This window comes from Bombina bombina, chromosome 1 (assembly GCF_027579735.1).
Source record: "Bombina bombina isolate aBomBom1 chromosome 1, aBomBom1.pri, whole genome shotgun sequence".
NCBI classification, from domain to species: Eukaryota; Metazoa; Chordata; class Amphibia; order Anura; family Bombinatoridae; genus Bombina; species Bombina bombina.
The window spans coordinates 1,594,043,628-1,594,067,327 of NC_069499.1; the positions used below are offsets into that span (position 1 = coordinate 1,594,043,628).

General features: G+C 33.1%; 1 protein-coding gene across 1 annotated transcript in view; it reads right to left on the reverse strand.

Moving 5' to 3' along the window:
- The window catches only part of DNAH9 (dynein axonemal heavy chain 9), a 739,144-nt gene that overhangs the window by 607,730 nt on the left and 107,714 nt on the right, over positions 1-23,700 (reverse strand). The window contains exons 17-19 of the mRNA XM_053688948.1: positions 18,655-18,877; positions 18,120-18,286; positions 16,698-17,568 (exon numbers count right to left, since the gene is read on the reverse strand). Coding sequence (XP_053544923.1) covers positions 16,698-17,568; positions 18,120-18,286; positions 18,655-18,877 — 1,261 coding nt within the window. The remainder of the gene's footprint in view (positions 1-16,697; positions 17,569-18,119; positions 18,287-18,654; positions 18,878-23,700) is intronic.

Here is a 23,700-nt window from a genome sequence, read left to right on the forward strand (position 1 = left end):
GCACTGGAACAGATATTGATATACGGAAGTAACATCCAGGCGACTCTATTAAACCTAAAATATATCCCCAGAACAAACCTTATTAAACAGACCATCCAGCAGTGTCTGTCGCAAACTCAGATTAATATGTCATGTTCTCTTGAGCTTTCTAAACACGTTTACAGAATTCTATTTGCATGATGACGTGTTGCTGCTACACCAGGGTGTTTTGCTGTCCCTGTGCCTTATTGCTGTCAGATTCTAGCTGTGGTGAACAATACTAAATGGCAGAGCGCAAACGCCTCCGGGCTGCGATGTTACAACAGGAAAATTATAGAAAGTGTTAGAACTCAGATAAAATGACAATTTCCCCAAAGTGATGCGCAAACAGCAAGTCATATTACTGTATATGAAACAGAATTGTGTGCTGTGTGTGTTTGTGTATATGTAATACTGGAACAGAACAGTGAGCTGTGTGTGTTTGTGTATATGTAACACTGGAACAGAAGAGTGAGCTGTGTGTGTGTGTGTATATGTATATGTAACACTGGAACAGAACAGTGAGCTGTGTGTGTGTGTATATGTAACACTGGAACAGAACAGTGAGCTGTGTGTGTTTGTGTATATGTAGCACTGGAACAGAACAGTGAGCTGTGTGTGTTTGTGTATATGTAGCACTGGAACAGAACAGTGAGCTGTGTGTGTTTGTGTATATGTAACACTGGAACAGAACAGTGAGCTGTGTGTGTTTGTGTATATGTAACACTGGAACAGAACAGTGTGATGTGTGTGTTTGTGTATATGTAACACTGGAACAGAACAGTGAGCTGTGTGTGTTTGTGTATATGTAACACTGGAACAGAAGAGTGAGCTGTGTGTGTGTGTGTGTATATGTAACACTGGAACAGAAGAGTGAGCTGTGTGTGTGTGTGTATATGTAACACTGGAACAGAACAGTGAGCTGTGTGTGTGTGTATATGTAACACTGGAACAGAACAGTGAGCTGTGTGTGTTTGTGTATATGTAGCACTGGAACAGAACAGTGAGCTGTGTGTGTTTGTGTATATGTAGCACTGGAACAGAACAGTGTACTGTGTGTGTTTGTGTATATGTAGCGCTGGAACAGAACAGTGTACTGTGTGTGTTTGTGTATATGTAGCACTGGAACAGAACAGTATACTGTGTGTGTGTGTGTGTGTGTGTGTGTGTGTGTGTATATGTAACACTGGAACAGAACAGTGAGCTGTGTGTGTTTGTGTATATGTAACACTGGAACAGAACAGTGAGCTGTGTGTGTTTGTGTATATGTAGCACTGGAACAGAACAGTGTACTGTGTGTGTTTGTGTATATGTAGCACTGGAACAGAACAGTGAGCTGTGTGTGTTTGTGTATATGTAGCACTGGAACAGAACAGTGTGCTGTGTGTGTTTGTGTATATGTAGTACTGGAACAGAACAGTGAGCTGTGTGTGTTTGTGTATATGTAGCACTGGAACAGAACAGTGTGCTGTGTATGTTTGTGTATATGTAACACTGGAACAGAACAGTGTACTGTGTGTGTTTGTGTATATGTAATACTAGAACAGAACAGTGTGATGTGTGTGTTTGTGTATATGTAATACTAGAACAGAACAGTGTGATGTGTGTGTTTGTGTATATGTAATACTAGAACAGAACAGTGTGATGTGTGTGTTTGTGTATATGTAGTACTGGAACAGAACAGTGAGCTGTGTGTGTTGGTGTATATGTAGCACTGGAACAGAACAGTAAGCTGTGTGTCTGTGTATATGTAGTACTGGAACAGAACAGTGAGCTGTGTGTGTTTGTGTATATGTAACACTGGAACAGAACAGTGAGCTGTGTGTGTTTGTGTATATGTAACACTGGAACAGAACAGTGTACTGTGTGTGTTTGTGTATATGTAGCACTGGAACAGAACAGTGTGCTGTGTGTGTATGTGTATATGTAGCACTGGAACAGAACAGTGAGCTGTGTGTGTTTGTGTATATGTAGTACTGGAACAGAACAGTGAGCTGTGTGTGTTTGTGTATATGTAATACTAGAACAGAACAGTGTGATGTGTGTGTTTGTGTATATGTAGTACTGGAACAGAACAGTGAGCTGTGTGTGTTTGTGTATATGTAGCACTGGAACAGAACAGTGAGCTGTGTGTGTTTGTGTATATGTAATACTAGAACAGAACAGTGTGATGTGTGTGTTTGTGTATATGTAGTACTGGAACAGAACAGTGAGCTGTGTGTGTTTGTGTATATGTAGCACTGGAACAGAACAGTGAGCTGTGTGTGTTTGTGTATATGTAGCACTGGAACAGAACAGTGTGCTGTGTGTGTATGTGTATATGTAGCACTGGAACAGAACAGTGAGCTGTGTGTGTTTGTGTATATGTAGTACTGGAACAGAACAGTGAGCTGTGTGTGTTTGTGTATATGTAATACTAGAACAGAACAGTGTGATGTGTGTGTTTGTGTATATGTAGTACTGGAACAGAACAGTGAGCTGTGTGTGTTTGTGTATATGTAGCACTGGAACAGAACAGTGAGCTGTGTGTGTTTGTGTATATGTAGCACTGGAACAGAACAGTGTACTGTGTGTGTTTGTGTATATGTAGCGCTGGAACAGAACAGTGTACTGTGTGTGTTTGTGTATATGTAGCACTGGAACAGAACAGTATACTGTGTGTGTGTGTGTGTGTGTGTGTGTGTGTATATGTAACACTGGAACAGAACAGTGAGCTGTGTGTGTTTGTGTATATGTAACACTGGAACAGAACAGTGAGCTGTGTGTGTTTGTGTATATGTAGCACTGGAACAGAACAGTGTACTGTGTGTGTTTGTGTATATGTAGCACTGGAACAGAACAGTGTGCTGTGTGTGTTTGTGTATATGTAGCACTGGAACAGAACAGTGTGCTGTGTGTGTTTGTGTATATGTAGCACTGGAACAGAACAGTGTGCTGTGTGTGTTTGTGTATATGTAGTACTGGAACAGAACAGTGAGCTGTGTGTGTTTGTGTATATGTAGCACTGGAACAGAACAGTGTGCTGTGTATGTTTGTGTATATGTAATACTAGAACAGAACAGTGTGATGTGTGTGTTTGTGTATATGTAGTACTGGAACAGAACAGTGAGCTGTGTGTGTTGGTGTATATGTAGCACTGGAACAGAACAGTAAGCTGTGTGTCTGTGTATATGTAGTACTGGAACAGAACAGTGAGCTGTGTGTGTTTGTGTATATGTAACACTGGAACAGAACAGTGAGCTGTGTGTGTTTGTGTATATGTAACACTGGAACCGAACAGTGAGCTGTGTGTGTTTGTGTATTTGTAACACTGGAACAGAACAGTGAGCTGTGTGTGTTTATATGTAACACTGGAACAGAACAGTGAGCTGTGTGTGTGTTTATATGTAACACTGGAACAGAACAGTGAGCTGTGTGTGTTTGTGTATATGTAACACTGGAACAGAACAGTGAGCTGTGTGTGTTTGTGTATGTAACACTTGAACAGAACAGTGAGCTGTGTGTGTTTGTGTATATGTAATACTAGAACAGAACAGTGAGCTGTGTGTGTTTGTGTATATGCAGCACTGGAACAGAACAGTGAGCTGTATGTGTTTGTGTATATGTAATACTAGAACAGAACAGTGTACTGTGTGTGTTTATGTATATGTAACACTGGAACAGAACAGTGAGCTGTGTGTGTTTGTGTATATGTAATACTAGAACAGAACAGTGTACTGTGTGTGTTTATGTATATGTAACACTGGAACAGAACAGTGAGCTGTGTGTGTTTGTGTATATGTAACACTGGAACAGAACAGTGAGCTGTGTGTGTTTGTGTATATGTAATACTGGAACAGAACAGTGAGCTGTGTGTGTTTGTGTATATGTAATACTAGAACAGAACAGTGAGTTGTGTGTGTTTGTGTATATGTAATACTGGAACAGAACAGTGAGCTGTGTGTGTTTGTGTATATGCAGCACTGGAACAGAACAGTGAGCTGTGTGTGTTTGTGTATATGTAACACTGGAACAGAACAGTGAGCTGTGTGTGTTTGTGTATATGTAACACTGGAACAGAACAGTGAGCTGTGTGTGTTTGTGTATATGTAACACTGGAACAGAACAGTGAGCTGTGTGTGTTTGTGTATATGTAACACTGGAACAGAACAGTGTGCTGTGTGTGTTTGTGTATATGTAACACTGGAACAGAACAGTGTGCTGTGTGTGTTTGTGTATATGTAACACTGGAACAGAACAGTGAGCTGTGTGTGTTTGTGTATATGTAACACTGGAACAGAACAGTGAGCTGTGTGTGTTTGTGTATATGTAGTACTGGAACAGAACAGTGAGCTGTGTGTGTTTGTGTATATGTAACACTGGAACAGAACAGTGTGCTGTGTGTGTTTGTGTATATGTAGTACTGGAACAGAACAGTGAGCTGTGTGTGTTTGTGTATATGTAACACTGGAACAGAACACTGAGCTGTGTGTGTTTGTGTATATGTAACACTGGAACAGAACAGTGTACTGTGTGTGTGTGTTTGTGTATATGTAACACTGGAACAGAACAGTGAGCTGTGTGTGTTTGTGTATATGTAGCACTGGAACAGAACAGTGTACTGTGTGTGTGTGTTTGTGTATATGTAACACTGGAACAGAACAGTGAGCTGTGTGTGTTTGTGTATATGTAACACTGGAACAGAACAGTGTGCTGTGTGTGTTTGTGTATATGTAACACTGGAACAGAACAGTGAGCTTTGTGTGTTTGTGTATATGTAGCACTGGAACAGAACAGTGAGCTGTGTGTGTGTGTATATGTAACACTGGAACAGAACAGTGAGCTGTGTGTGTTTGTGTATATGTAACACTGGAACAGAACAGTGTGCTGTGTGTGTTTGTGTATATGTAGTACTTTAACAGAACAGTGAGCTGTGTGTGTTTGTGTATATGTAATACTGGAACAGAACAGTGAGCTCTGTGTGTGTTTGTGTATATGTAGTACTGGAACAGAACAGTGAGCTGTGTGTGTTTGTGTATATGTAACTCTGAAACAGAACAGTGTGCTGTGTGTGTTTGTGTATATGTAGTACTGGAACAGAACAGTGAGCTGTGTGTGTTTGTGTATATGTAACACTGGAACAGAACAGTGAGCTGTGTGTGTTTGTGTATATGTAGTACTGGAACAGAACAGTGAGCTGTGTGTGTTTGTGTATATGTAACACTGGAACAGAACAGTGAGCTGTGTGTGTTTGTGTATATGTAACACTGGAACAGAACAGTGAGCTGTGTGTGTTTGTGTATATGTAACACTGGAACAGAACAGTGAGCTGTGTGTGTATTTGTGTATATGTAACACTGGAACAGAACAGTGAGCTGTGTGTGTTTGTGTATATGTAACACTGGAACAGAACAGTGAGCTGTGTGTGTTTGTGTATATGTAACACTGGAACAGAACAGTGAGCTGTGTGTGTTTGTGTATATGTAACACTGGAACAGAACAGTGAGCTGTGTGTGTTTGTGTATATGTTTCACTGGAACAGAACAGTGAGCTGTGTGTGTGTTTGTGTATATGTAACACTGGAACAGAACAGTGAGCTGTGTGTGTTTGTGTATATGTAACACTGGAACAGAACAGTGTGCAAGCCACACAAATGTATGTTCCAATAGTTGTAGTCAAAGCCTACCCCTCTAGTCTGCCACCTCCCTATGCTAAATTGAGTCTTGATTGGATGCACCAGTATGGACAAAATCAACATTTAGTGCTTGACTGCCTGTCGCTACCATTAAAGGGACAGTATACACCACTGTCATATAGCTGCATGTCATAGACACTACTATACATAAGAATATGCACAAATACTGACATAAAAATCCAGTATAAAACCTTTTAAAAGGTTACTTAGAAGCTCCCGGTTTAGCACTGTTGATGAAGGTAGGCTGGGACACCCATTAAAAGGGGCTTGGAAAGCAAGAACAGCAGACACTCCTCCCTCCCCTGCATATGAAAAGACCCTTTACACATTCAGGAGTCTGCAGACTTAAGTATACATCTAACACTTTGGGGCTTGGTTTTTTAAAATTAAGCAAAACTATACATTGTTACAGAAACACTCCCAGATGGGCTATATAAATGCATAAAGGTGTACAATGTCCCTTTAATCATTAGTAATACTGGACGATGGGCCACCTGTAATCATTACAGAGGAGAAGATTAGCCAAACAATATGGCACCTTTATTTGTCTATAAAACAGCACAAACAAATAGGTCATGCCATCATCCGTTGCTCTTCCATTTAATCTGATATCCTATTTGTAAATTGGATGAGTAGTTAAATTGTCATAAATTCAGATTAATTTGTTTTCGGCCGAAGATGAATACACTTCTCTTGTATGCTCATATGTTTATATACCACAAATGTGTACACTGCACTGACATAAGGCTACATGTGTGCAAACACGTATGTATAGATGTGTATGTAATATGTATGTATAGATGTGTATGTAATATATGTATAGATGTGTATGTAATATGTATGTATAGATGTGTATGGTATATGTATGTATAGATGTGTATGTAATATGTATGTATAGATGTGTATGTAATATATATGTATAGATGTGTATGTAATATGTATGTATAGATGTGTATGTAATATGTATGTATAGATGTGTATGTAATATGTATGTATAGATGTGTATGTAATATATATGTATAGATGTGTATGTAATATATATGTATAGATGTGTATGTAATATGTATGTATAGATGTGTATGTAATATATATGTATAGATGTGTATGTAATATATATGTATAGATGTGTATGTAATATGTATGTATAGATGTGTATGTAATATATATGTATAGATGTGTATGTAATATGTATGTATAGATGTGTATGTACTATATATGTATAGATGTGTATGTAATATATATGTATAGATGTGTATGTAATATGTATGTATAGATGTGTATGTAATATGTATGTATAGATGTGTATGTAATATGTATGTATAGATGTGTATGTAATATATATGTATAGATGTGTATGTAATATGTATGTATAGATGTGTATGTAATATGTATGTATAGATGTGTATGTAATATATATGTATAGATGTGTATGTAATATATATGTATAGATGTGTATGTATAGATGTGTATGTAATATGTATGTATAGATGTGTATGTAATATATATGTATAGATGTGTATGTAATATGTATGTATAGATGTGTATGTAATATGTATGTATAGATGTGTATGTAATATATATGTATAGATGTGTATGTAATATATATGTATAGATGTGTATGTAATATATATGTATAGATGTGTATGTAATATGTATGTATAGATGTGTATGTAATATGTATGTATAGATGTGTATGTAATATGTATGTATAGATGTGTATGTATAGATGTGTATGTAATATGTATGTATAGATGTGTATGTAATATGTATGTATAGATGTGTATGTAATATGTATGTATAGATGTGTATGTAATATGTATGTATAGATGTGTATGTAATATGTATGTATAGATGTGTATGTAATATATATGTATATATGTGTATGTAATATGTATGTATAGATGTGTATGTAATATGTATGTATAGATGTGTATGTAATATGTATGTATAGATGTGTATGTAATATGTATGTATAGATGTGTATGTAATATGTATGTATAGATGTGTATGTATAGATGTGTATGTAATATGTATGTATAGATGTGTATGTAATATGTATGTATAGATGTGTATGTAATATGTATGTATAGATGTGTATGTAATATGTATGTATAGATGTGTATGTAATATGTATGTATAGATGTGTATGTATAGATGTGTATGTAATATGTATGTATAGATGTGTATGTAATAGGTATGTATAGATGTGTATGTAATGTGTATGTATAGATGTGTATGTAATATGTATGTATAGATGTGTATGTAATATGTATGTATAGATGTGTATGTAATATGTATGTATAGATGTGTATGTAATGTGTATGTATAGATGTGTATGTAATATGTATGTATAGATGTGTATGTAATATATATGTATAGATGTGTATGTAATATATATGTATAGATGTGTATGTAATATATATGTATAGATGTGTATGTAATATATATGTATAGATGTGTATGTAATATGTATGTATAGATGTGTATGTAATATGTATGTATAGATGTGTATGTATAGATGTGTATGTAATATGTATGTATAGATGTGTATGTAATATGTATGTATAGATGTGTATGTAATATATATGTATAGATGTGTATGTAATATGTATGTATAGATGTGTATGTAATATGTATGTATAGATGTGTATGTAATATGTATGTATAGATGTGTATGTAATATGTATGTATAGATGTGTATGTATAGATGTGTATGTAATATGTATGTATAGATGTGTATGTAATATGTATGTATAGATGTGTATGTAATGTGTATGTATAGATGTGTATGTAATATGTATGTATAGATGTGTATGTAATATGTATGTATATGATGTGTATGTAATATGTATGTATAGATGTGTATGTAATACTGTATAGATGTGTATGTAATGTGTATGTATGATGTGTATGTATAGATGTGTATGTAATATGTATGTATAGATGTGTATGTAATATGTATGTATAGATGTGTATGTAATATGTATGTATAGATGTGTATGTAATATGTATGTATAGATGTGTATGTTAGATGATGTATGTAATATGTATGTATAGATGTGTATGTAATATGTATGTATAAATGTGTATGTAATATTTATGTATAGATGTGTATGTAATATGTATGTATAGATGTGTATGTTATATGTATGTATAGATGTGTATGTAATATATATGTATAGATGTGTATGTAATATATATGTATAGATGTGTATGTAATATGTATAGATGTGTATGTAATGTGTATGTATAGATGTGTATGTAATATGTATGTATAGATGTGTATGTAATATGTATGTATAGATGTGTATGTAATATGTATGTATAGATGTGTATGTATAGATGTGTATGTAATATATATGTATAGATGTGTATGTAATGTGTATGTATAGATGTGTATGTAATATGTATGTATAGATGTGTATGTAATATGTATGTATAGATGTGTATGTAATATGTATGTATAGATGTGTATGTAATGTGTATGTATAGATGTGTATGTAATATGTATGTATAGATGTGTATGTAATATATATGTATAGATGTGTATGTAATATGTATAGATGTGTATGTAATATATATGTATAGATGTGTATGTAATATGTATGTATAGATGTGTATGTAATATGTATGTATAGATGTGTATGTAATATGTATGTATAGATGTGTATGTAATATGTATGTATAGATGTGTATGTATAGATGTGTATGTAATATGTATGTATAGATGTGTATGTATAGATGTGTATGTAATATGTATGTATAGATGTGTATGTAATATATATGTATAGATGTGTATGTAATATGTATGTATAGATGTGTATGTAATATGTATGTATAGATGTGTATGTATAGATGTGTATGTAATATGTATGTATAGATGTGTATGTAATATGTATAGATGTGTATGTAATGTGTATGTATAGATGTGTATGTATAGATGTGTATGTAATATGTATGTATAGATGTGTATGTAATATATATGTATAGATGTGTATGTAATATGTATGTATAGATGTGTATGTAATAGGTATGTATAGATGTGTATGTAATGTGTATGTATAGATGTGTATGTAATATGTATGTATAGATGTGTATGTAATATGTATGTATAGATGTGTATGTAATATGTATGTATAGATGTGTATGTAATGTGTATGTATAGATGTGTATGTAATGTGTATGTATAGATGTGTATGTAATATGTATGTATAGATGTGTATGTAATATGTATGTATAGATGTGTATGTATAGATGTGTATAGATGTGTATGTAATATATATGTATAGATGTGTATGTAATATGTATGTATAGATGTGTATGTAATATGTATGTATAGATGTGTATGTAATATGTATGTATAGATGTGTATGTAATGTGTATGTATAGATGTGTATGTAATATGTATGTATAGATGTGTATGTAATATGTATGTATAGATGTGTATGTAATATGTATGTATAGATGTGTATGTAATATATATGTATAGATGTGTATGTAATATGTATGTATAGATGTGTATGTAATATATATGTATAGATGTGTATGTAATATATATGTATAGATGTGTATGTAATGTGTATGTATAGATGTGTATGTAATATGTATGTATAGATGTGTATGTAATATATATGTATAGATGTGTATGTAATATATATGTATAGATGTGTATGTAATGTGTATGTATAGATGTGTATGTAATATGTATGTATAGATGTGTATGTAATGTGTATGTATAGATGTGTATGTTATATGTATGTATAGATGTGTATGTAATATATATGTATAGATGTGTATGTAATATATATGTATAGATGTGTATGTAATATATATGTATAGATGTGTATGTAATATGTATAGATGTGTATGTAATGTGTATGTATAGATGTGTATGTAATATGTATGTATAGATGTGTATGTAATATGTATGTATAGATGTGTATGTAATATGTATGTATAGATGTGTATGTAATGTGTATGTATAGATGTGTATGTAATGTGTATGTATAGATGTGTATGTAATATGTATGTATAGATGTGTATGTAATATGTATGTATAGATGTGTATGTAATGTGTATGTATAGATGTGTATGTAATTTGTATGTATAGATGTGTATGTAATATGTATGTATAGATGTGTATGTAATATGTATGTATAGATGTGTATGTATAGATGTGTATAAATGTGTATGTAATATATATGTATAGATGTGTATGTAATATGTATGTATAGATGTGTATGTATAGATGTGTATAAATGTGTATGTAATATATATGTATAGATGTGTATGTAATATGTATGTATAGATGTGTATGTTATATGAATGTATAGATGTGTATGTAATATATATGTATAGATGTGTATGTAATATATATGTATAGATGTGTATGTAATATGTATAGATGTGTATGTAATGTGTATGTATAGATGTGATATGTAATATGTGTATAAAAGTGTATGTAATATATATGTATAGATGTGTATGTAATATTTATGTATAGATGTGTATGTAATATGTATGTATACCGATGTGTATGTAATATGTATGTATAGATGTGTATGTAATGTGTATGTATAGATGTGTATGTAATTTGTATGTATAGATGTGTATGTAATATGTATGTATAGATGTGTATGTTATTATATGTATAGATGTTATGTAATATATATGTATAGATGTGTATGTAATATATATGTATAGATGTGTATGTAATATGGATGTATAGGATGTGTATGTAATATGTATGTATAGATGTGTATGTAATATGTATGTATAGATGTGTATGTAATATGTATGTATAGATGCTGTAATATAAGTATAGATGGGTATGTAATATATATGTAAGATGTGTATGTAATATGTATGTATAGTTGTGTACTGTTATATGTATGTATAGATGTGTATGTAATATATATGTATAGATGTGTATGTAATATATATGTATAGATGTGTATGTATTATGTATAGATGTGTCTGTAATGTGTATGTATAGATGTGTATGTAATATGTATGTTTAGAGGTGTATGTAATATGTATGTATAGATGTGTATGTAATTTGATGTGTATGTAATATGTATGTAGAGATGTGTATGTAGATTTGTATAGATGTGTATGTAAATGTGTATGTATAGATGTGTATGTAATATGTATGGTATAGATGTGTATGTATATGTATGTATAGATGTGTATGTAATATGTATGGTATCAGATGGTGTATGTAATATGTTATGTATAGATGTGTATGTAATATGTATGTATAGTGTGTATGTAATATGTATGTATAGATGTGTATGTAATATGTATGTATAGATGTGTATGTAATATGTATGTATAGATGTGTATGTAATATGTATGTATAGATGTGTATGTAATATGTATGTATAGATGTGTATGTAATATATATGTATAGATGTGTATGTAATATGTATGTATAGATGTGTATGTTATATGTATGTATAGATGTGTATGTAATATGTATGTATAGATGTGTATGTAATGTGTATGTATAGATGTGTATGTAATATGTATGTATAGATGTGTATGTAATATGTATGTATAGATGTGTATGTAATATGTATGTAATGTGTATGTAATGTGTATGTATATATGTGTATGTAATATGTATGTATAGATGTGTATGTAATATATATGTATAGATGTGTATGTAATGTGTATGTATAGATGTGTATGTAATGTGTATGTATAGATGTGTATGTAATATGTATGTATAGATGTGTATGTAATGTGTATGTATAGATGTGTATGTAATATGTATGTATAGATGTGTATGTAATATATATGTATAGATGTGTATGTAATATATATGTATAGATGTGTATGTAATATGTATGTATAGATGTGTATGTAATATGTATGTATAGATGTGTATGTAATGTTGTATAGATGTGTATGTATAGATGTGTATGTAATATGTATGTATAGATGTGTATGTAATATGTATGTATAGATGTGTATGTAATGTGTATGTATAGATGTGTATGTAATATGTATGTATAGATGTGTATGTAATATGTATGTATAGATGTGTATGTAATATGTATGTATAGATGTGTATGTAATATATATGTATAGATGTGTATGTAATATATATGTATAGATGTGTATGTAATATGTATGTATAGATGTGTATGTAATGTGTATGTATAGATGTGTATGTAATATGTATGTATTGATGTGTATGTTATATGTATGTATTAGATGTGTATGTAATATGTATGTATAGATGTGTATGTAATATGAAGTATAATGTGTATGTAATATATATGTATAGGTGTGTATGTAATATGTATGTATAGATGTGTATGTTATATGTATGTATAGATGTGTATGTAATATATATGTATAGATGTGTATGTAATATATATGTATAGATGTGTATGTAATATGTATAGATGTGTATGTAATGTGTATGTATAGATGTGTATGTAATATGTATGTATAGATGTGTATGTAATATGTATGTATAGATGTGTATGTAATATGTATGTATAGATGTGTATGTAATATGTATAAATGTGTATGTAATATATATGTATAGATGTGTATGTAATATATATGTATAGATGTGTATGTAATATGTATGTATAGATGTGTATGTTATATGTATGTATAGATGTGTATGTAATATATATGTATAGATGTGTATGTAATATATATGTATAGATGTGTATGTAATATGTATAGATGTGTATGTAATGTGTATGTATAGATGTGTATGTAATATGTATGTATAATGTGCTATGTAATATGTATGTATAGGAAGTGTTTGTATAGATGTGTATGTAATATATATGTATAGATGTTGTATGTATATGTATGTATAGATGTGTATGTAACTGTGTATGACTAGATGTGTATGTAAATGTATGTATAGACTGTGTATGTAATATGTATGTAAATAGATGTGTATGTACATATGTATGTATAGATGTGTATGTAACTATATATGTATAGATGCTGTATGTAATGTGTATGTATAGATGTGTATGTAATATGTATGTATAGATGTGTATGTAATATGTATGTATAGATGTGTATGTAATATGTATGTATAGATGTGTATGTAATAAGTATAAATGTGTATGTAATATATATGTATAGGTGTGTATGTAATATGTATAGATGTGTACTGTTATATGTATGTATAGATGTGTATGTAATATATATGTATAGATGTGTACTGTAATATATATGTATTAGATGTGTATGTAATATGTATAGATGTGTATGTAATGTGTATGTATAGATGTGTATGTAATCATGTATGTATAGATGTGTATGTAATATGTATGTATAGATGTGTATGTAATATGTATGTATAGATGTGTATGTAATATGTATGTATAGATGTGTATGTAATATGTATGTATAGATGTGTATGTAATGTGTATGTATAGATGTGTATGTATAGATGTGTATGTAATATATATGTATAGATGTGTATGTAATATGTATAGATGTGTATGTAATGTGTATGTATAGATGTGTATGTAATATGTATGTATAGATGTGTATGTAATATGTATGTATAGATGTGTATGTAATGTGTATGTATAGATGTGTATGTATAGATGTGTATGTAATGTGTATGTATAGATGTGTATGTATAGATGTGTATGTAATGTGTATGTATAGATGTGTATGTAATATGTATGTATAGATGTGTATGTAATATATATGTATAGATGTGTATGTAATATGTATAGATGTGTATGTAATGTGTATGTATAGATGTGTATGTAATTTTTATGTATAGATGTGTATGTAATGTGTATGTATAGATGTGTATGTAATATGTATGTATAGATGTGTATGTAATATGTATGTATAGATGTGTATGTAATATGTATGTATAGATGTGTATGTAATGTGTATGTATAGATGTGTATGTAATATGTATGTATAGATGTGTATGTATATATATGTATAGATGTGTATGTAATATATATGTATAGATGTGTATGTAATATATATGTATAGATGTGTATGTAATATATATGTATAGATGTGTATGTAATATTATGTATAGAATGTGTATGTAATATATATGTATAGATGTGTATGTAATGTGTATGTATAGATGTGTATGTAATGTGTATGTATAGATGTGTATGTAATATGATGTATAGATGTGTATGTAATATGTATGTATAGATGTGTATGTAATATGTATGTAAGATGTGTATGTAATAAGTATAATGTGTATGTAATATATGTAAGTGTGTATGTAATATGTATGTATAGATGTGTATGTTATAGTATGTATAGATGTGTATGTAATATATATGTATAGATGTGTATGTAATATATATGTATAGATGTGTATGTAATATGTATAGATGTGTATGTAATGTGTATGTATAGATGTGTATGTAATATGTATGTATAGATGTGTATGTAATATGTATGTATAGATGTGTATGTAATATGTATGTATAGATGTGTATGTATAGATGTGTATGTAATATATATGTATAGATGTGTATGTAATATGTATGTATAGATGTGTATGTAATATGTATGTATAGATGTGTATGTAATATGTATGTATAGATGTGTATGTAATATGTATGTATAGATGTGTATGTAATGTGTATGTATAGATGTGTATGTAATATGTATGTATAGATGTGTATGTAATATATATGTATAGATGTGTATGTAATATATATGTATAGATGTGTATGTAATATATATGTATAGATGTGTATGTAATATGTATGTATAGATGTGTATGTAATGTGTATGTATAGATGTGTATGTAATATGTATGTATAGATGTGTATGTAATATGTATGTATAGATGTGTATGTAATATGTATGTATAGATGTGTATGTAATATGTATGATAATGTGTATGTAATATATATGTATAGATGTGTATGTAATATGTATGTATAGATGTGTATGTTATATGTATGTATAGATGTGTATGTAATATATATGTATAGATGTGTATGTAATATATATGTATAGATGTGTATGTAATATGTATGTATAGATGTGTATGTAATATGTATGTATAGATGTGTATGTATATGTATGTAATAGATGTGTATGTAATATGTATGTTAAGATAGAATGTTGTATGTAATATATATGTATAGAAGTGTATGTAATATGTATGTATAGATGTGTATGTAATATGTATGTATAGATGTGTATGTAATATGTATAGATGTGTATGTAATATGTATGTATAGATGTGTATGTAATATGTATGTATAGATGTGTATGTAATATGTATGTATAGATGTGTATGTAATATGTATGTATAGATGTGTATGTAATATGTATGTATAGATGTGTATGTTATATGTATGTATAGATGTGTATGTATAGATGTGTATGTAATATATATGTATAGATGTGTATGTAATATATATGTATAGATGTGTATGTAATATGTATGTATAGATGTGTATGTAATATGTATAAATGTGTATGTAATATATATGTATAGATGTGTATGTAATATGTATGTATAGATGTGTATGTTATATGTATGTATAGATGTGTATGTAATATATATGTATAGATGTGTATGTTATATGTATGTATAGATGTGTATGTTATATGTATGTATAGATGTGTATGTAATATGTATGTATAGATGTGTATGTTATATGTATGTATAGATGTGTATGTATAGATGTGTATGTAATATGTATGTATAGATGTGTATGTTATATGTATGTATAGATGTGTATGTAATATATATGTATAGATGTGTATGTTATATGTATGTATAGATGTGTATGTAATATATATGTATAGATGTGCCACATTATTCTTTATTGCTCTGATAAGCTCTCCTGTTGAGTGTTTCCTTCTTTTTTCCCTTTTGTTGCTGGTATAGACCATATAATATTGCTGTTTAACATAAACATGTCAAAATGGAAGATAAATATATCTCACCTGACAAAGAAACTTTAGACTGAAAGCTGTAAGTATTTATTGTGACATTATCTGGTAACCTTACCTCTGGTAACTGTGATCGGATGTCATCTGAACCAATAAAAATGCTCTCTAAATGCGACCATGTGCGTTGAACCTCAAACCAGATGGAAATAACAGAGTCGGCTGTAGAGAGTTTCTTTTGCCAGCCTGACACTTCTTCTAAGAAGAATGCAATGTACTTTGAAGTCATTAGGTTCTGGAGCTGGACTTGATTGTCCTCCAGAGTTTCAATGAGCTCCTCATCTGACTTTATTAAGGGCACCCCAGTACGAGAGTGTGGTTCATACTGAAAGTTCATGCCGCTCCAAGTGGTATCCAGCTCTTTCAGCACTTTCTCCATTCCCATTTCTTTAACAGCTTTGTCCACTATACCACGGACGTCATCTTCAAAATTATGCAGGTTAAGTTTAAGCAAGTCGGCAAGAGTGGTGTCCTCGTTCATGGTGAATCTAACCCCAGTTGCCTGCATGAGTTGGCTCCAATGTCTCTCACGTATGGCCGAATTCTGGAGCTCGGCCACAGCTCTCAAAGAGGTCAGGATGTTTTTTACTTGGTTATCAAGTCCTGTAAATGCATCCCACACCCTCATTTCTTTATCTAAATTTCTTATGTCTTTTGCAAATCTTTTACATTCCAGATCCATATTTTCTACGTTGATCTCTTTCCACCGGGTGGTCTGCCAGTCATTCATGCTGGAAGTCACCAATGAGATCATATCCCATAGTTCCTTCAGGAGACAAACCTCCTTCCTGCACTGCTTCAGCTGCTTATAATCAGGAATATTCAGTTCAAACAAACCTGCTGACTCATAAAATGACGCCATAGTGGATTCCATATTCTTGATCTCCACATGTTTGGCATCAAGCATCTGGTATGGAGAAATGCTATCAAACCTGGAAAACACAAAGATAGTTGCACCAGTAAACTAAAGAGCGACAGAAGCATTTTAAGAAGAGAAATTTGAGAGCCTAGATTCATTAAATCTCATTCCGTGTACAAGACAACAGCTCACAAATTCATGCGGTGTTCACAGTTTTCATATATATTGAGAGGAAAACAGGGTGAGTCTAAGATTCCAGAAAGTGGTGAACTCAGCAGTACAAACACATTTCCATTCATATTAACACTCTCACTGAAGATTAACATGTATTTGCTTCTAGTTTCTTACACAGAATATTATTTACATTATTATGCATATGCAAATGCTGTTGTTGTATAGTGCTCAAGTTACATGCACGCTAATGAGCCTACTTCAGTATTCTCTTATAGAGGAGGGAAGTTTCAAAAAGGAAATCAAGAGAAAGAGGTACATTTGACAAAAGGAATACATTGGAGAGATTTTTAATATTGTGCTCCTTATCTTTATATTCTAATCACTAACTGGAGGAAATGAAGGTTAGAAGCAAATTTACAGCCCAGCACCTGGGAACCCACAATGATGTACCTGAATGGTGCTTCTCTGCGGAACCGCTCTCTGAAGTTGAATTGTTCGACATCAAACGTAGCGCATTTCCTACGCAGTAAAGTCACTTCATTAGCCTGAAGAGGAGCGACCTGCTGCTTAACGGTTATAGACAGTTTCTTTATGTTGTTCCATTTCTCGGGCAGTGCCTGTGTTAGAAAAATAAGTACAAAACAGTTATAATTGATACAATGGAGGCTTAAGGGAAAATTATTATTGTGCTGTCTTAAAGGAACATGGAAGTGAAAATTACATTTTAATGATTAAAATAGACCGTACAATATAACGTTTCCAATTTATTCTATTATCAAATATCCTTGTGCTTAAACTTAGCTCTTTTCCATGGCAGTATACTGCGGTATGCTCGGGATTGTTCACGTGTCTTGAGCACCCTGTCAGTAGCATTTGTACAATGTTTGTCAGTAATAGAGCATAGACAATAAGCTGTAGTCGCCATTAGCGCCAGGTCAGCATATAAACTGTACAGCGCCTTCTAATTGATCACAGAACATCTCACCTCCAGCTGTTTGTAGACTTCCTCTGGCATTTCCTGCTCATAAACCTTCAGCAGCTCAATCGTCTGTTTCAGTGGCTCAAACATCTCGTCAGTGCTGAGCTGCCGCTCCTTGACAGCCATCAGCTGCCCCATAATCTCTACCAGACCATTGTAATCGCCTTCCTTCAGCTGCTTGCTCAGACCTTGTTCCGCCACCTTAGTGAACTCTTCTAGGTCTGCCAGACTGAGGGGACAACACAAATGTCACATAATAACAGACACATTAGCGGCTCTATCAATAGTGTGTCATACCCTTTTATATGTGGCATGAACGTTCTAGACAGTATTAGGTACCCCATTTATAACAGTAATATTACAGTCACACCAAAACCTACCATTTACCCCTATTTATTACTGTAGCGCCTCAAATGTACTATGTACCCCCATTTATTACTGTAGCTCCTTAAGCGTTCTATGTACCCCCATTTATTACAGTAATATTACAGTCACACCGAAACTTACCATGTACCCCTATTTATTACTGTAGCGCCTCAAACGTACTATGTACCCCTATTTATTACTGTAGCGCCTCAAATGTACTATGTACCCCCATTTATTACTGTAGCTCCTTAAGCGTTCTATGTACCCCCATTTATTACAGTAATATTACAGTCACACCAAAACCTACCATTTACCCCTATTTATTACTGTAGCGCCTCAAACGTACTATGCACCCCTTTTATACCTATTGCATCTCAAACGTACTATGCACCCCCTTTTATACCTATTGCATCTCAAACATACTATGCACCCCTTTTATACCTATTGCATCTCAAACATACTATGCACCCCCTTTTATACCTATTGCATCTCAAACGTACTATGCACCCCCTTTTATACCTATTGCATCTCAAACGTACTATGCACCCCCTTTTATACCTATTGCATCTCAAACATACTATGCACCCCCTTTTATACCTATTGCATCTCAAACATACTATGCACCCCCTTTTATACCTATTGCATTTCAAAACGTACTATGCACCCTTATTTAGAACGTTTGCATATTAAACATACTATGCACCCCCTTTTATACATATTGCATTTCAAACGTACTATGCACCCCATTTATACATATTGCATCTCAAACAAACTATGCACCCCTATTTGGAACTATTGCATCGCAAATGTACTATGCACCCCCATTTATTACTGTAGCACCTCCAAACCTAAAACTTGGTAGCTGCCTGGAATTGACATACTGAGTGCTTTAGAGATTAAAGAGTGAGAAGGTAGCATCACAAATCTATGAATATAAGAATAGATAGGAAAAACATAATTTATGTAAGAACTTACCTGATAAATTCATTTCTTTCATATTAGCAAGAGTCCATGAGCTAGTGACGTATGGGATATACATTCCTACCAGGAGGGGCAAAGTTTCCCAAACCTTAAAATGCCTATAAATACATCCCTCACCACACCCACAATTCAGTTTAACGAATAGCCAAGAAGTGGGGTGATAAAAAAGTGCGAAAGCATATAAAATAAGGAATTGGAATAATTGTGCTTTATACAAAAAAATCATAACCACCACAAAAAGGGTGGGCCTCATGGACTCTTGCTAATATGAAAGAAATGAATTTATCAGGTAAGTTCTTACATAAATTATGTTTTCTTTCATGTAATTAGCAAGAGTCCATGAGCTAGTGACGTATGGGATAATGATTACCCAAGATGTGGATCTTTACACACAAGAGTCACTAGAGAGGGAGGGATAAAATAAAGACAGCCAATTCCTGCTGAAAATAATCCACACCCAAAATAAAGTTTAATAAAAAACATAAGCAGAAGATTCAGACTGAAACCGCTGCCTGAAGTACTTTTCTACCAAAAACTGTTTCAGAAGAAGAAAATACATCAAAATGGTAGAATTTAGTAAAAATATGCAAAGAGGACCAAGTTGCAGCTTTGCAAATGTGATCAACCGAAGCTTCATTCCTAAACGCCCAGGAAGTAGAAACTGACCTAGTACAATGAGCTGTAATCCTCTGAGGCGGAGTCTTACCCGACTCAACATAGGCAAGATGAATTAAACATTTCAACCAAGATGCCAAAGAAATGGCAGAAGCTTTCTGGCCTTTTCTAGAACCGGAAAAGATAACAAATAGACTAGAAGTCTTTCGGAAAGACTTAGTAGCTTCAACATAATATTTCAAAGCTCTAACAACATCCAAAGAATGCAATGATTTCTCCTTAGAATTCTTAGGATTAGGACATAATGAAGGAACCACAATTTCTCTACTAATGTTGTTGGAATTCACAACTTTAGGTAAAAATTCAAAAGAAGTTAGCAACACCGCCTTATCCTGATGAAAAATCAGAAAAGGAGACTCACAAGAAAGAGCAGATAATTCAGAAACTCTTCTGGCAGAAGAGATGGCCAAAAGGAACAAAACTTTCCAAGAAAATAATTTAATGACCAATGAATGCATAGGTTCAAAGGGAGGAGCTTGAAGAGCTCCCAGAACCAAATTCAAACTCCAAGGAGGAGAAATTGACTTAATGACAGGTTTTATACGAACCAAAGCTTGTACAAAACAATAAATATCAGGAAGAATAGCAATCTTTCTGTGAAAAAGAACAGAAAGAGCAGAGATTTGTCCTTTCAAGGAACTTGCAGACAAACCCTTATCTAAACCATCCTGAAGAAACTGTAAAATTCTCGGTATTCTAAAAGAATGCCAAGAAAAATGATGAGAAAGACACCAAAAAATATAAGTCTTCCAGACTCTATAATATATCTCTCTAGATACAGATTTACGAGCCTGTAACATAGTATTAATCACAGAGTCAGAGAAACCTCTTTGACCAAGAATCAAGCGTTCAATCGCCATACCTTTAAATTTAAGGATTTCAGATCCTGATGGAAAAAAGGACCTTGTGACAGAAGGTCTGGTCTAACGGAAGAGTCCACGGTTGGCAAGAGGCCATCCGGACAAGATCCGCATACCAAACCTGTAAGGCCATGCCGGAGCTACCAGCAGAACAAACGAGCATTCCTTCAGAATCTTGGAGATTACTCTTGGAAGAAGAACTAGAGGCGGAAAGATATAGGCAGGATGATACTTCCAAGGAAGTGATAATGCATCCACTGCCTCCGCCTAAGGATCCCGGGATCTGGACAGATATCTGGGAAGTTTCTTGTTTAGATGAGACGCCATCAGATCTATTTCTGTAAGTTCCCACATTTGAACAACCTGAAGAAATACCTCTGGGTGAAGAGACCATTCGCCCGGATGCAACGTTTGGCGACTGAGATAATCCGCTTCCCAATTGTCTACACCTGGGATATGAACCGCAGAGATTAGACAGGAGCTGGAGTCCGCCCAAACCAAAAAATTCGAGATACTTCTTTCATAGCCAGAGGACTGTGAGTCGCTCCTTGATGATTGATGTATGCCACAGTTGTGACATTGTCTGTCTGAAAACAAATGAACGATTCTCTCTACAGAAGAGGCCAAAACTGAAGAGCTCTGAAAATTGCACGGAGTTCCAAAATATTTATCGGTAATCTCACCTCCTGAGATTCCCAAACTCCTTGTGCCGTCAGAGATCCCCACACAGCTCCCCAACCTGTGAGACTTGTATCTGTTGAAATTACAGTCCAGGTCGGAAGCACAAAAGAAGCCCCCTGAATTAAACGATGGTGATCTGTCCACCATGTTAGAGAGTGTCGAACAATCGGTTTTAAAGATATAAATTGAGATATCTTTGAGTAATCCCTGCACCATTGATTCAGCATACAGAGCTGAAGAGGTCGCATGTGAAAAACGAGCAAAGGGGATTGCGTCCAATGCAGCAGTCATAAGACCTAGAATTTCCATGCATAAGGTTACCAAAGGGAATGATTGTGACTGAAGGTTTCGACAAGCTGAAAACAATTTTAGACGTCTCTTGTCTGTTAAAGACAGAGTCATGGACACTGAATCTATCTGGAAACCCAGAAAGGTTACCCTTGACTGAGGAATCAATGAACTTTTTGGTAAATTGATCCTCCAACCATGATCTTGAAGAAACAACACAAGTCGAATCGCATGAGATTCTTTGAATGAGAAGACTGAGCAAATACCAAGATAATCGTCCAAATAAGGAAATACCAAAACCCTGTTTTCTGAATACAGAAAGAAGGGCACCGAGAATCTTTGAAAAAAATTATTGGAACTGAGGCTAGGCCAAACGGTAGAGCCACAAAACTGGTAATGCTTGTCTAAAAAGAGAATCTCAAACACTAAAAGTGATCTGAATGAATCGGAATATGCAGATACACATCCTGCAAATCTATTGTAGACATAAAATGCCCTTGCTAAACAAAAGGCAGAATAGTCCTACAGTAACCATCTTGAATGTTGGTATACATAACGATTCAATATTGATAGATCCGGAACTGGTCTGAAGGAATTGACCTTCTTTGGTACAATGAAGAGATAAAATAAAACCCTAGCCCCTGTTCCAGAACTGGAACTGGCATAATTACTCCAGCCAACTCTAGATCTGAAACACATTTCAGAAATGCTGAGCCTTGCTGTGTTAACTGGGACACGGGAAAGAAAAAAATCTCTTAGCAGGAGGCCTTAACTGAAGCCAATTCTGTACCTTTCTGAAACAATGTTCTGAAACCAGAGATTGAGAACGGAATTGATCCAAACTCCTTTGAAGAAAACGTAATCTGCCCCATACCAGCTGAACTGGAAAAAGGGCCGCACCTTCATGGGTACTTAGGAGCTGACTATAGGTTTCTATAAGGCTTGGATATATTCCAAACTGGAAATAGTTTCCAAACTGATACCGCTCCTGAGGATGAAGGATCAGGCTTTTGTTCCTTATTATGAGAAAAAGAACGAAAAAATGATTATTACCCTGGAAAGAAAGGGAAAAACAAAGTTAACTTAGAAGACATATCAGCATTCCAAGTTAAATCCATAAAGCTTTTCTAGCTAAAATAGCTAGAGACATATACCTGACATCAACTCAAATGATATCAAAAGATGGTATCACCAATAAAAT